General features: G+C 41.1%; 1 protein-coding gene across 1 annotated transcript in view; it reads right to left on the minus strand.

The window, feature by feature from the left end:
- The window catches only part of negr1 (neuronal growth regulator 1), a 181,498-nt gene that overhangs the window by 126,148 nt on the left and 40,312 nt on the right, over positions 1-15,038 (minus strand). Inside the window, exon 2 of the mRNA XM_060867398.1 lies at positions 5,957-6,195. Coding sequence (XP_060723381.1) covers positions 5,957-6,195 — 239 coding nt within the window. The remainder of the gene's footprint in view (positions 1-5,956; positions 6,196-15,038) is intronic.

Genomic DNA, 15,038 nt, shown 5'->3' on the forward strand with positions numbered 1-15,038 from the left:
TCCTCGTCCGAGGCTACGACCGTCGTTAAAGTTTCCACCTCAGACTACAATAAATAATTCCCTGAGAAGTGTCTTGTCTCTGAGTATCGTCTCAGGCTGCTGCAGACCAGGAGCTTCAGGAAGAACGTCTACGCTTTTATCAGCCTTCTCTGTGACTCTGTAAAGAAATTCACCGACCTGCCATTTTAAAATGTCAGGACACCAGGACAGGTCACTAGGCTGCGTTTCCATAATTCCAAATCAATGCAGCTGGACGGCTCGAGATAGCGAGTGAGAAGAGTAGATACACTATAAATGTGTATGTGTGTGTGTGTGTGTGTGTGTGTGTGTGTGTGTGTGTGTGTGTGTGTGTGTGTGTGTGTGTGTGTGTGTGAATGTGTGTGTATATGTATGTGTGATTGTGTGTGCATGTGTGTGTATGTGTGCATATGTGTGTGATTGTGTGTATGTGTGTGTGCATGTGTGTGTATGTGTGTGTGTAAGTGTGTATGTGTGTGATTGTGTGTGTATGTGTATGTATGTGATTGTGTGTGTATGTGTGTGTATGTGTGTGTGTAAATGTATGATTGTGTGTGTGTGTGTGTGAATGTGTGTGTGTATGTGCATGTGTGATTGTGTGTGTATGTGTGCGTATGTCATTCATACGCACACATACACACACAATCATTTCCTCATTTCTTCTGAATAATCCTAGATTTGTTTTTATACACAAAGTCACTCAAATTTGTCTGTTAATTTCTACATGATTGTGTGTGTGTGTGTGTGTGTGTGTGTGTGTGTGTGTGTGTGTGTGTGTAAAAGTTACTACAGGTTTATGGACAACACACAATGTTCAGGAAGCTTGAACGTAACCTGAACATCTGGAGGAGAAACCCAGCTGTTGGGTGCTGACGTCTGACCCGTAACCTTTACATGGTTTCTGTCATATTTCTACACAGAATTATGACTGTCTGTATTATACAAATCAAATCAAAAGAAAAAATAAATCAAAAAGTGGCTAAAAAAGTCTAAATAAATTGTTCAATTAAATGGAATTAGCTGCTCTGCTAGCAACTGTTGTTGACTTCTGATCATGAGACTTTTTTAGTTTTGTGTAAGAGAATCTCTCTTGCTCTCTTTCTCTCCCTCTCTCTTTCTCTCTCTCTCTCCCTCTCAGTCTCTCTTGTATCCGGGAGTAAACGAGAGTGAACAGTAGAAACCACACAGAGGTGTTCATCAGACAAGTGTTCATCAGACAAGTGTTCATCAGACAGTGTTCATCAGACAAGTGTTCATCAGACAAGTGTTCATCAGACAAGTGTTCATCAGACAAGTGTTCATCAGACAAGTGTTCATCAGACAGTGTTCATCAGACAGTGTTCATCAGACAAGTGTTCATCAGACAAGTGTTCATCAGACAGTGTTCATCAGACAAGTGTTCATCAGACAGTGTTCATCAGACAAGTGTTCATCAGACAGTGTTCATCAGACAAGTGTTCATCAGACAGTGTTCATCAGACAAGTGTTCATCAGACAGTGTTCATCAGACAAGTGTTCATCAGACAAGTGTTCATCAGACAAGTGTTCATCAGACAGTGTTCATCAGACAGTGTTCATCAGACAAGTGTTCATCAGACAAGTGTTCATCAGACAAGTGTTCATCAGACAGTGTTCATCAGACAGTGTTCATCAGACAAGTGTTCATCAGACAAGTGTTCATCAGACAAGTGTTCATCAGACAGTGTTCATCAGACAAGTGTTCATCAGACAAGTGTTCATCAGACAGTGTTCATCAGACAAGTGTTCATCAGACAAGTGTTCATCAGACAAGTGTTCATCAGACAGTGTTCATCAGACAAGTGTTTATCAGACAGTGTTCATCAGACAAGTGTTCATCAGACAGTGTTCATCAGACAAGTGTTCATCAGACAAGTGTTAATTAGACGGTGTTTATCAGACAGTGTTCATCAGACAAGTGTTTATCAGACAAATGTTCATCAGACAAGTGTTTATCAGACAGTGTTTATCAGACAAGTGTTTATCAGAAAGTGTTTATTAGATGATGTTTATGAGACAGTGTTAATCAGACGGTGTTAATCCGACAGTATTTATCAGACAGTATTTATCAGACAGTGTTAATTAGACAATGTTTATCAGAGAGTGTTTATCAGAGAGTGTTTAACAGCCAGTGTTTTTTAGATGATGTTTATGAGAGTGTTCATCAGACAGTGTTTATCAGACAGTGTTTATCAGACAGTGTTTATCAGACAGTGTTTATCGGTCAGTGTTTATTAGACGCTTCTCCTTTCTGTTGATCATTAGACATTGGAGCAAATAAATAAACATAAACATGTTGGCATTTCAATCTGGGAAAGTGTCTACTGAATGTAGAACTTTCCTCATTTACGAGCTGCTGAGGTAAACACACCCTCTCCATGTTACACTGCCCTGAGGTAAACACACCCTCTCCATGTTACACTGCCCTGAGGTAAACACACCCTCTCCATGTTACACTGCCCTGAGGTAAACACACCCTCTCCATGTTACACTGCCCTGAGGTAAACACACCCTCTCCATGTTACACTGCCCTGAGGTAAACACACCCTCTCCATGTTACACTGCCCTGAGGTAAACACACCCTCTCCATGTTACACTGCCCTGAGGTAAACACACCCTCTCCATGTTACACTGCCCTGAGGTAAACACACCCTCTCCATGTTACACTGCCCTGAGGTAAACACACCCTCTCCATGTTACACTGCCCTGAGGTAAACACACCCTCTCCATATTAAACTGCCCTGAGGTAAACACACCCTCTCCATGTTACAATGCCCTGAGGTAAACACACCCTCTCCATATTAAACTGCCCTGAGGTAAACACACCCTCTCCATGTTAAACTGCCCTGAGGTAAACACACCCTCTCCATATTAAACTGCCCTGAGGTAAACACTCCCTCTCCATGTTACACTGCCCTGAGGTAAACACACCCTCTCCATGTTAAACTGCCCTGAGGTAAACACACCCTCTCCATATTAAACTGCCCCGAGGTAAACACACCCTCTCCATGTTACACTGCCCTGAGGTAAACACACCCTCTCCATGTTAAACTGCCCTGAGGTAAACACACCCTCTCCATGTTAAACTGCTCTGAGGTAAACACACCCTCTCGATGTTACACTGCCCTGAGGTAAACACACCCTCTCCATGTTAAACTGCCCTGAGGTAAACACACCCTCTCCATGTTACACTGCCCTGAGGTAAACACACGCTCTCCATTTTACACTGCCCTGAGGTAAACACACCCTCTCCATGTTAAACTGCCCTGAGGTAAACACACCCTCTCCATGTTACACTGCCCTGAGGTAAACACACCCTCTCCATGTTACACTGCCCTGAGGTAAACACACTGAGGTAAAGCAGTCCTTCATTCACTTTTTCATAAACTTAAAAAAAGGAACAAGAAAAAAGTTTTTGTATCTGTGAATTTTCTCCACAAAAATGTATTTTTTCATGTTTCCAGGTCTCTGTGACCTTTTCTCTTTCTTTTCCATTTGTTTTATGAAAGAACAAGAAAGACAAGAACAGAAAGAAAAGAGAAGCTCACAGTTGATGAACAAACACTTGGAGCATCTCAGAGAGCAGAAATGGGTTTGATATCAACATTTACTGAACATTTGTTGTTGATTTTTTTTTACTTTTCTATGAATATTTCACCTCTATTACTGTAGATAAAACAGAAATACTGACAAAACTGAGTGTCTGCTTTCATATGAGCTTCATATTAGTCCATACAGCCAGCCATATTCAATCGCACCATTCATCTATCTGTCTGTCTGTCTGTCTGTCTGTCTGTCTGTCTGTCTGTCCGTCCATCTATTAAATCATCCATCCATCAATATCCATCCATCCAGCCATCCACCTGTTCACTTTCACATGAGCTTCATATTAACACTGTGGACTGAGACATGATAAAGACGTTCGATCATCAACATGGACACAATAAAACAGGAAACTCCGTTTTTTTGCTTCTGGGAAAAAGAGTTAATCAGAATTGTGTATTTTTTAAAATGCCACTTCGTGTATGATTCACATGTAAATAATAATCAGTGGAAATGTAATAAAGGTATTTTGTGCTGATGTTATTATAGTGTTGATGATTAAAATATAAAAATCGTCTCATCGCTGCTTCCGCTATGGTCTGGAACGCATCCCTAAACATAACTGTTTATTAATTTACTCTTCAATTCATTTCATTTCTATTATATTATTTGGTATCTCTTTGATCCTCGCTTTCATTTGTTTGTTGACGGCTGTGATGGTTCTTTACAGACGACATAAATGAACTCAACAGCATTAAAAAGAATGATTATTTTGTAAAGAAGACCACATTTCTGAGCGTGTATATAATCACACGACAGCTGTGATTGTTTTAAAAGGTAAAGTTTGCTGACACAAATTAAACTTCGTAATAAGAGATTGTTTTAGATCAGTTTGATTTTCTAAAAGCTTCACGCTTGACTTTTTTTAGCCTTTTTTTAATAAACCCCTTCATCTTAAGTGCATTGTTTCAAATAATTTCTCATCTCGTAAATCTAAAACGCTCCACGGTTCAATTTTCAGCTAGGATTAAGAGCAGGAGAAATGACAGGTAATGTCATCTCAGGATAAAGAAGCTGGTGTGAAACATGTCAGCTGGAGGCAGAGGACAGTCGCTCAGCTGGAGAGTGATGGATGGAGTGAGAGCTGAGAAAGACGACTCGCACGGCAGATCAGATATGATCACCAGGTCCAACCACACAAACAGATTAATACCAACATTCAGCTCCTCAGAATGAAACGGGGCAGTCACATGAGCGAGGGTTTCGCCAGGACGTGCTGGAGCCAACGTGTCAGACTCGTTCAGGAAGGATGGACAGAAGTTTAAACTCATTCTTCTCTTTTATTTCTATAGTAATTTTAACACTGGACACTGTCTCAAAGCAGCTTTACACAACAACTCAGGAGAGAAATGATCAAACCACACAGTCACCAAGAGGATGGAAGAGGACTGATGTAACTCTGTTGAGGTTTAGAACTGCACTCTGTCCCTCAGGAAGCTTCTATCTATCCATCCATCCATCTGTCTGTCTGTCTTTCTCCCCTCCCTCCATCCATACAGCCAGCCATCCATATTTTGCATTATCTATCTATCTATCTATCTATCTATCTATCTATCTATCTATCTATCTATCTATCTATCTATCTATCTGTCCATCCGTCTGTCTCTCCCCAACCCTCGATCCATCAATCCATCCATCCATCATCCATCCATCCATCCATCCATCCATCCATCCATCCATATTCTATCTATCTATCTATCTATCTATCTATCTATCTATCTATCTATCTATCTATCTATTTGTCTATCATCCATTCATCTATACATCCATCTATATATCTGTTTATCTGTCTATCTATCCATCCATAAAAAATGTACCAGGGATAATTGGATAATTGGATAATTGTAGTACATCCATCCATCCATCCATCCATCCATCCATCCATCCATCCATCCCTCAGTATGTAAGCAGCAGTGATTATCTGTTGATCATTTGTTCGTATAAAATCAGAAATGTTTTTACTTGTCATTGCTGTTGTGTCTTGTTTATTGAGCTGTTGTATACACAGTGTGTTTCCACTGAATATCTGCATGGCAGTGATCAGCTTCAGCACTCGAACCTACAGTCGAATCACAGTCTCGCAGACATTCAGCACAAAACTGAATACTGAGTGTGACGTTGTGTGAGTACAGAATCTCTGGAGTTCCTGTTTAGTCATAAAGCTATGAGGCAGCTCACGACTTATCCAGAACCTCACAAATAACTAGCTTTGTGGAATCTGATTGACTGTAAAGCCCACGTCAAATTTAACACCACCACAAACAGGTGAAGTGGTGAGAGGAGACAGGTGATAAAGGCAGAGGACAAGGAGACTCACCTTTGACGATTAACTGGATGAGTTTAGGCCGCGGGTTGCGCTCGCTCTGTATCGAGCAGGTGTAGAAGCCTTCGTCCGTGACGTCCACTTTCTGTATCTGTAGACTGTACTCATGTTTGTCGCCTGTGTTCGATACGATGGATACGCGAGGATCCACTGACCACTTATCGTTTCCTGCGAATATGATACTGGAGCGGTTTAACCACGCCCCTTTCGAGATCCCATCCAACAGGTAGCACCTGAAAGAACAAAAAAACTCCTATTAATCTTAATACAGCACAGTACATCGATAATAACATCATCTCCCAATGATCACAGACGTTTCTACACATTACATGTCATGAGTCAGTGGTTTGATTTTGTTAAATTACAATTCTTTTAGTTTGTCATTAAAATAATTCGTTCATATATAAACTAAAAGGACAAAGAAACTCAACAAGGAAAAAAGGCTACAGAATTTAAAAAGCAAATAAAAATTGAACAAAGACGACACAAGATCTCAGAAAAGATTGTTGCGATATTATTTATCATAATATCCATTTTAATATTTATTTTACAGAATAAATAAATTAAATTAATATATATACGTCCTTGTTTGTTTGAAGTGATTATAAATCAGGCTGAAATAGGGCTGAAATACACATTTAGCAAGAGGAAAAAAGCACTAAAACATCCACACCAGTGCATCACGACACACTGCGAGTGTTCCAAAGCGCTAACACTGTTCCAAAGCGCTAACACTGTTCCAAAGCGCTAACACTGTTCCAAAGCGCTAACACTGGAGACTCTTTTCACAAAAGCTTCATAAATGTGTCCTAAAACATCATCACGTCACTGACTGTACTGTATATTTATTACACATTATATTGGTTACTATAGAAACGGTTAGGTTTCATCATCAGGAGCCCTTTGATATAAACCTGTCCTTCATGTTCCAGCTAAAGCTAAACTAAGGCACGCCGTCTGGCCAAGCAGAACAAAGAATTCAGCCGTGCTCTGGTCTGCTTCAGAATTCTGATGAACCATAAGGATCTTTTCCAGCGTTCCTCCAGAGCGCCTCAGTGAACACGACGTCTTTATCAAACAAAAGTCTGAAACAGATTAAGTTTGAATCATCTCTGGTACGGATGAGCAAACAAAGCTGTGTTTAATGTAGCCGGCTGAATCATTCCAGCATACATACACACACACAAATGCACACACAGACACACACACACAAATGCACACACACACATACACAGCAAATCTGATCTACTCAAAGAACTTCATCCACCACTTCAGGCAAGAACATCTTCCTCTCAAAGCCACCACTGTTCTAACAGATGCCAGAGAAACACCATGAGAAATAAAACGCACGGTTGTAGGAAACTTATCAACGACAGTGTGGAGTGTTAGGGGCGGAGTCACCACTATCACCTCATCAGGAACAGGGTGGAGTGTTAGGGGCCGAGTCACCACTATCACCTCATCAAGAACAGGGTGGAGTGTTAGAGGTGGAGTCACCACTATCACCTCATCAGGAACAGGGTGGAGTGTTAGGGGCCGAGTCACCACTATCACCTCATCAAGAACAGGGTGGAGTGTTAGAGGTGGAGTCACCACTATCACCTCATCAGGAACAGGGTGGAGTGTTAGGGGCCGAGTCACCACTATCACCTCATCAAGAACAGGGTGGAGTGTTAGGGGCGGAGTCACCACTATCACCTCATCAAGAACAGGGTGGATTGTTAGGGGTGGGGTCACCACTATCACCTCATCGGGAACAGGGTGGAGTGTTAGGGGTGGAGTCACCACTATCACCTCATCAGGAACAGGGTGGAGTGTTAGGGGTGGAGTCACCACTATCACCTCATCAAGAACAGGGTGGAGTGTTAGGGGTGGAGTCACCACTATCACCTCATCAGGAACAGGGTGGAGTGTTAGGGGTGGAGTCACCACTATCACCTCATCAGGAACAGGGTGGAGTGTTAGGGGTGGAGTCACCACTATCACCTCATCAAGAAAAGGGTGGAGTGTTGGGGGCGGAGTTACCTCTATCACATCATCAAAGACAGGTTGGAGTGTTAGGGGTGGAGTCACCTCTATCACCTCATCAAGAACAGGTGGAGCGTAAGGGGCGGAGTCAATGCTATCGCCTCATGAATGAAAGTGTGGAGCGTTAGGGGCGGAGTCACCTCGATCACGTCTCAACAATAGGGTGGAACATTAAGGGTGGAGTCAATGCTATCACCTCATCAATGACAGGGTGGAGCATTAGGGGCAGAGTGACCTATCACCTTTTCGATTACAGGGTGGAGCGTTAGGGGCAGAGTCAGCTCTATAACCTGTAAGTGTGATCTGAGTGAGATTACAAAAATTTGAGTGAAATTTGTAAGAAATTAGTGAGACAGTAAGATTTAAAAGACTTGAGTAAGACTTGATCTAATAAATGTGAGTTAGATTTAAGAGATATGAGTGAGACCTGAGTGAGATTTAAGAGACTTGAGTGACATTTTAAGACATGAGTGAGACTTGAGTGAGATTTAAGAGATATGAATAAGACCTGAGTGAGATTTAAGAGATATGAGTGAGACTTGAGTGAGATTTAAGAGATATGAGAGAGACTTGAGTGAGATTTAAGAGACTTGAGTGAGATTTAAGAGATATGAGTGAGAATTGATTGAGATTTAAGAGATGTGAGTAAGATTTAAGAAATATGAGTGAGACTTGAGTGACAATTAAGATATTTGAGTGCCATCTAATTGAGATCTGAGTGAGACTTGAGTGAGATTTAAAAGATCTGAGTGAGACTTCATTGTGATTTGTTTTATACCAGTTGCATTATCTCTCTTCATTAGATGAATAACAGATTGCATTGTGAGCTTTACAGTCTGAAGCACTACATGATCACAGGAGGAAATGTATCTCTGAAATGTATTTTAGAAGCTAAAGCTAATTACAGAGCATCGGTTATTAACACATCCAGACAGGGCTTCTGTGACCTGAGCTGGTTTTTAGATTTCAGTGCGAAGTCATCATTAGAACCCGGAGCAAACGGATTTGTTTGACCCAGATTTTTTTTCACGGCTCAGTGATTTGCTAAAAAAGTAAATATGTTGCCTGGCATGAGCTCTGAAGAGATGTTCACCAAGCACAGTTTAACACACGGAGTCCTGCTGAACAGATGGTCATGAGAAGCTGAAGATTCAGCGCAGAAAATAGAGAGAGAGACAGAGAAAGAGAGAGAGAGAGACAGAGAGTGAGAGAGACAGAGAGTGAGAGAGACAGAGAGAGAGAGAGAGAGAGGCAGAGAGAGAGAGAGAGAGAGAGAGAGAGAGACAGAGAGTGAGAGAGGGAGACAGAGAGAGAGACAGAGAGTGTGAGAGAGAGAGAGAGAGAGAGAGAGACAGAGAGAGAGAGGCAGAGAGAGAGAGAGTGAGAGAGAGAGACAGAGTGAGAGAGAGTGAGAGAGAGAGAGAGAGACAGAGAGTGAGAGAGAGAGAGAGAGTGAGAGAGACAGAGAGAGAGACCGAGAGTGAGAGAGAGAGACAGAGTGAGAGACAGAGAGTGAGAGAGGGAGACAGAGAGAGAGACAGAGTGAGAGAGAGAGAGAGAGAGACAGAGTGAGAGAGAGAGAGAGACAGAGAGACAGCGAGTGAGAGAGACAGAGAGAGAGAGAGACAGAGAGTGAGAGAGAGAGAGAGAGACAGAGAGAGAGAGAGAGAGAGACAGAGAGAGAGAGAGACAGACACTTCCTTTCATTTATTCATCTATATTTACTTTGTCCTTTCTTACTTTCTTTCTTTCTTTTTTGTTCCTTACAGTACGTCCTTTCTCACGTCCTTCCTACCTTTTTTCCCCTAAATCCGATTTTCCGCCCTTCCTTTCTCCATTCTTCCCTTCCTTCCTTCCTACCTCCCTTCTTCAATTCCTTCCTCCCTTCTTCATTTCTTCCTTCCTTCATTCCTTCTTCACTTCCTTCCTTCCCTCCTTTCTTCCTTCCATCCTTTTTCACTTATTCCCTTCCTCCATTCTTCCTTTTCTTTCCTTTCGTCATACCTTCTTCACGTCCTTTTTTCTTCCTTCCTTCCATTCTTCACTTCCTTCCTTGCTTTTTCACTTCCGCCCTTCATTCCTTTATCACTTCCTTCTTCCCTTCCTTCATTCTTCCTTTCTTTCCTCTTGTCCTCACTTCTTCACGTCCTTCCTTCCTTCCTTCTTTCTTTCTTCATTTCCTTTCTCCTTCCCATTATCACTTCCCCATTCATTCCTTCATCCCTTCCTTTTTCCCTTCCTTCATTCTTCCTTTCTTTCCTCTTGTCCTCACTTCTTCACGTCCTTCCTTCCTCCTTCCATTGTGTACAGTGTGAGTGGAGGTGGTTAGTAATCTACACTGGTGATTAGTCTGTCTCACTTTCACTCAAACGTGTTCTGCAGAAGGATGTGATGAGTTTCTGGACCGGCAGCTGCACACCATATGTTCATGAATATTCTCCAGATATTCACTGGCCATTAGGAAACGTCAAAATATTGAGAAACAGGAGGATGAGGACCACAGAGGAGGAATGAAAACAAGATGAAGAACAAAACTGTAAGGAAGATCAGTGGAAGTGTTCAGAGTCTGAGCTCACGTTCCAGACTTCAGGTTATTAAAGTTTTTATTAAAGACTTTAAAAGGAACATCGTGTGCAATCAGAGATATTTACAGTTTAAACAAAGAGGGATAAAAAGCCAATTAACGCTATTTTCAAAATTATTGGTACACCAACCATATCTGAGAAACCAACCGTATCTGAGGAACAGACCGTACCTGAGGAACCAACCGTACCTGAGGAACCAACCGTACCCGAGGAACCGACCGTACCTGAGGAACAGACCGTATCTGAGGAACAGACCGTACCTGAGGAACCGACCGTACCTGAGAAACCGACCGTATCTGAGGAACCGACCGTACCTGAGGAACAGACCGTACCTGAGGAACCGACCGTACCTGAGGAACAGACCGTACCTGAGGAACAGACCGTACCTGAGGAACCGACCGTACCTGAGGAACAGACCGTACCTGAGGAACAGACCGTACCTGAGGAACAGACCGTACCTGAGGAACCGACCGTACCTGAGGAACAGACCGTACCTGAGGAACAGACCGTACCTGAGGAACCGACCGTACCTGAGGAACCGACCGTACCTGAGGAACCGACCGTACCTGAGGAACCGACCGTACCTGAGGAACAGACCGTACCTGAGGAACAGACCGTACCTGAGGAACCGACCGTACCTGAGGAACAGACCGTACCTGAGGAACCGACCGTACCTGAGGAACCGACCGTACCTGAGGAACCGACCGTACCTGAGGAACCGACCGTACCTGAGGAACAGACCGTACCTGAGGAACCGACCGTACCTGAGGAACAGACCGTATCTGAGGAACAGACCGTACCTGAGGAACCGACCGTACCTGGGGAACCGACCGTACCTCGGCCTTGAGATCATTTTTATATTTGTTTGTTTTTCATCTCAAATGTTTGGGAGATCAATGATCATGTCACTTCCTGTTTCAGGTTTGGTGATGGACGAGAAAGACAAGAGCACTTTAATGAACCTAGCAGTAAATGTTTAAGTACATTTGTGCATTTTGTGTTAAAAGCTCCTTAGTTTTCTTTATAATGATGAACAATGTTGGGATTTTACATCAGCAGCAGCATTTTTTATGATTTTTGCATCATCACATCATAAAAAAGAAAAGAAAAAAGTTTCCCATAAAGTCTAAAGGTGTCAAACATTTTGGCAAATATGCTTTTTAAAATCTATATTTTATTTTAACTATTAAATGTATTATTAATTTGATTTATCGTATTATACAATTCATTTATCTTATGGAAATGAAATGCAAAGAAAAGAAAAGAAAAGAAAAGAAAAGAAAAGAAAAGAAAAGAAAAGAAAAGAAAAGAAAAAGGTGCATCAAAGTTATCTAAATATTATTATCTGTTCTCTTGTAGGGTGCCAATAATTCTGGAGTGTATTATAAACACATTTTGGTCAGATAACTCTTTGTTTAATTTGGATTAATTTTGAAAATATTCTTCATTTAGAGAAAACTGATAAACGTCTGTTTTCTCCTCACTGTCTGATTGTCACCTTCTCCATCTGTGCTGTTACGTCACTCTGAATGAAACCTGATTAGAAATGTGTCTCTAATCCCATGGATAAAGTCACAAGCAGATTAAAAGATCAAAAGAACAAAACAGAACTTAATAAGACAAAACAAAATGTAAAACTCACCAAAGAAAACAGAAAAACAAAACAAAACAAAATAAAATTTAAAAAAAACATAAAACAGCTAAAATAAAAAAAACAAAAACATAAAGCTCGACAAAAAATGTAAAACAGCAAAATATTAAACAAAACGTAAAACTCCCCCAAAAAAATAAAAAAATAAACAAAACATCTTTTCTTATCATTAATGTGTACTTTATTCTTTTCTTACTTTCTTACTATTCTCTCTCTCTCTCTCCCGCTCCCTCGCTCTCTGTCCCTCCCTCTCTCTCCCCCCTCCCTCTCTCTCTCCCTCCCTCTCTCTCTCTCCTTCTCTCTCTCTCTCCCCGCTCTCTCTCCTTCTCTCTCTCTCCCTCTCTCTCCCGCTCCCTCTCTCTCTCTCTCTCTCTCCCTCTCTCTCTTATTTACTGCTTCTTTAAAGTCTTTATTTACTTTAGTCTGTTTTTTTTTTTTTTTACATTTTGTTCATTCATTTCTTTCTTTCTTCAACCTTTCACACACCTTTACTGACATTTTTTTCCCTTTTTTTTCTCTTTCTTTCCTTCTACTGAAGTGTGTATCAGAGCAGAGCAGCGAGTTGGACCGGACCGAGCCGAGTCATCATACAGAATGTGACTGTTATTGTTCAGAAAGGGCAAAGCGGCAAAGACGGATTCAATTTTCTAAACATTTCCTGTCAGGTCGTGTATCATGAAGCTGAGCAGAGGCTAAATGCTGGACCTTAATGACCAAACAGAGCCATGTGTTATTCCAGAAATCTCTCCACAGGAAGCTACACGATCTCAGAGCGAATCGGTTCATGTTCCACAAAAGCAAGTATGAGCTGATTCCTTTCCTTTACTATAATCTGCACTTTATTCTTTTCTATTTTCAGTTCAGTTATAAAACAAAACAATTCAACAAAACGTAAAACTTATCAAAATGCAAAACTCCAAAATAAAACAAAACAATCGAAAAAACAGGTAAAAAAAATAATCAAAGGGTTTCAGCCAAAAGAGAAAAATGAAATAAAAAATTTTGGATGTAAAAATTTCAACAGGAGGGAGAGAGAGAGAGAGAGAGAGAGAGAGAGAGAGAGAGAGAGATTACCCTTTTGTTCAGAACAATGTCTCGAAGTCTGATTTAAATGAGTCAGGACTCTGTTGTAGTTTCAGTGTGTTTTAGACGTGTGTTTGTCCCTCTGTTGATAATCTTACACTGAATTTTTGTGTTGAAGAGAAATCTGAGCTGCTTTTTAGATGAACAAACACTCAGAGCTTCTCAGAGAGCAGAAATGGGTTTGATATCAACATTTACTCTGAAGATACAAACATCTGTGTGGAGAAAAAATACTTTTCTATGAATATATCAGCTCTAGTATTGTAGAGAAAAACAGAAATAGTGATGAATGAAGAATGAAGGAGGGGAAGAAAGAAGGGATAAAGGAATGAAGGCGGAAAGTGAAAAAAGAAGGAAGGAATTAAAGAAGGGAAGGAGGAAGGAAGTGAAGAAGGAAGGAAGGAAGGATGTGAAGAAGGTATGATGAAAGGAAAGAAAAAAAATGTTTTCTTCTGCTCTGGTCTGAATGTACAGACACTTCAGCAGCAGCAGCAGCAGCAGCAGCATCACTGGTGAAGATGTTGGTCATGTTGATATTTTATAAAATGATTCTATTAAAAATCCACCGTCCTGTATTTTAAGTTTTTACACTTGCCGCTGCCTCCAAGCAGCTCCTGACTTCTCTAACCTGAAATGATTGAAATGCTTTTCAGTTTATTTCCATAATCAGTCCATCGTCTGAGCTTCACTTCCGGCTCGACTGCAGGATTATTTGGTGAGGCGTTGTTGCCTAACTTAATACCAGACAACTGCTGCTCCAGCAACAGATCCAGAGTCGTGTTGAATTAAAAGTCTGTAGGAATCTTTCCATTCTGGTTCTCCAGATTCTGTAAGCCTCACCAGCAGATTATCGTCACATGACACATGGGTTTATAATCCTCCTGTCTGCTTTAAAAATGATGAAAGATTCTCAGCTCTTGAGCCTTTTGGAGCTGAGCCGACATTCACTAACAAGATCGAGATATTCGTGTACTTTACGAAAGCTCTAGATTTCAAATCGATAAAGAGGTCGTGTTTAATAAAAAGCTACAAACCAAACAGTACCATAGGATATTTTTTACCTGGCCTCTATGTTAAAATATTTAAAATGCCAATTAAGAAAAGGGCAGAATGGAAAAGACCATTTTTAATGTTTCTTGTCTAAATAAAACTAGACACTGATTCTGAAATCTTCTTTCACAGTCATTGTTTTTTCTTTTCATGAAGATGATCTTAAAGTAAGATGCCTTTAAGTTGTGAATGTGTATTTTTCACAAAAAAAATAAATAAATAAATAAATCTATGGGGTTTTTACACATGGTCACTTCATGCGTTTTCTGTGATCAGATATCTATCCGATGGTAAAAAGACCAGGTCTAAATGCCCTCCGAAACGTTTTGGAGACGGATATAAATCCGATGGTACAAACCCCTTCAGGAGGTGGTCTGGGACGCGTTTCAGATGAATCTGGACAGGTGTAAATGAATGTGGTTGTTCAAGTCACATACGTCAGCGCTATACTCCTCCCAAACAGGAAGTACGTCACTCGCAGGTGACCTTTCACCCAGGTGTCTCGTCGGGTCAGCAAAAATGCAGCAAACAGTAAACGCTGTTTTTTGTAACATAACCGTCGTAACCCGTTTTTTCGTCTTCTTTTTGATCGCGTTCTGAAAACCGCATACACCAAAGTGTGTTCCATTTCAATTACCCCGGAAACGAGGTATAATATATTAGCATTTTGGGCGGGAGT

The sequence above is a fragment of the Tachysurus vachellii genome, chromosome 4 (assembly GCF_030014155.1).
Source record: "Tachysurus vachellii isolate PV-2020 chromosome 4, HZAU_Pvac_v1, whole genome shotgun sequence".
Lineage (NCBI taxonomy): Eukaryota > Metazoa > Chordata > Actinopteri > Siluriformes > Bagridae > Tachysurus > Tachysurus vachellii.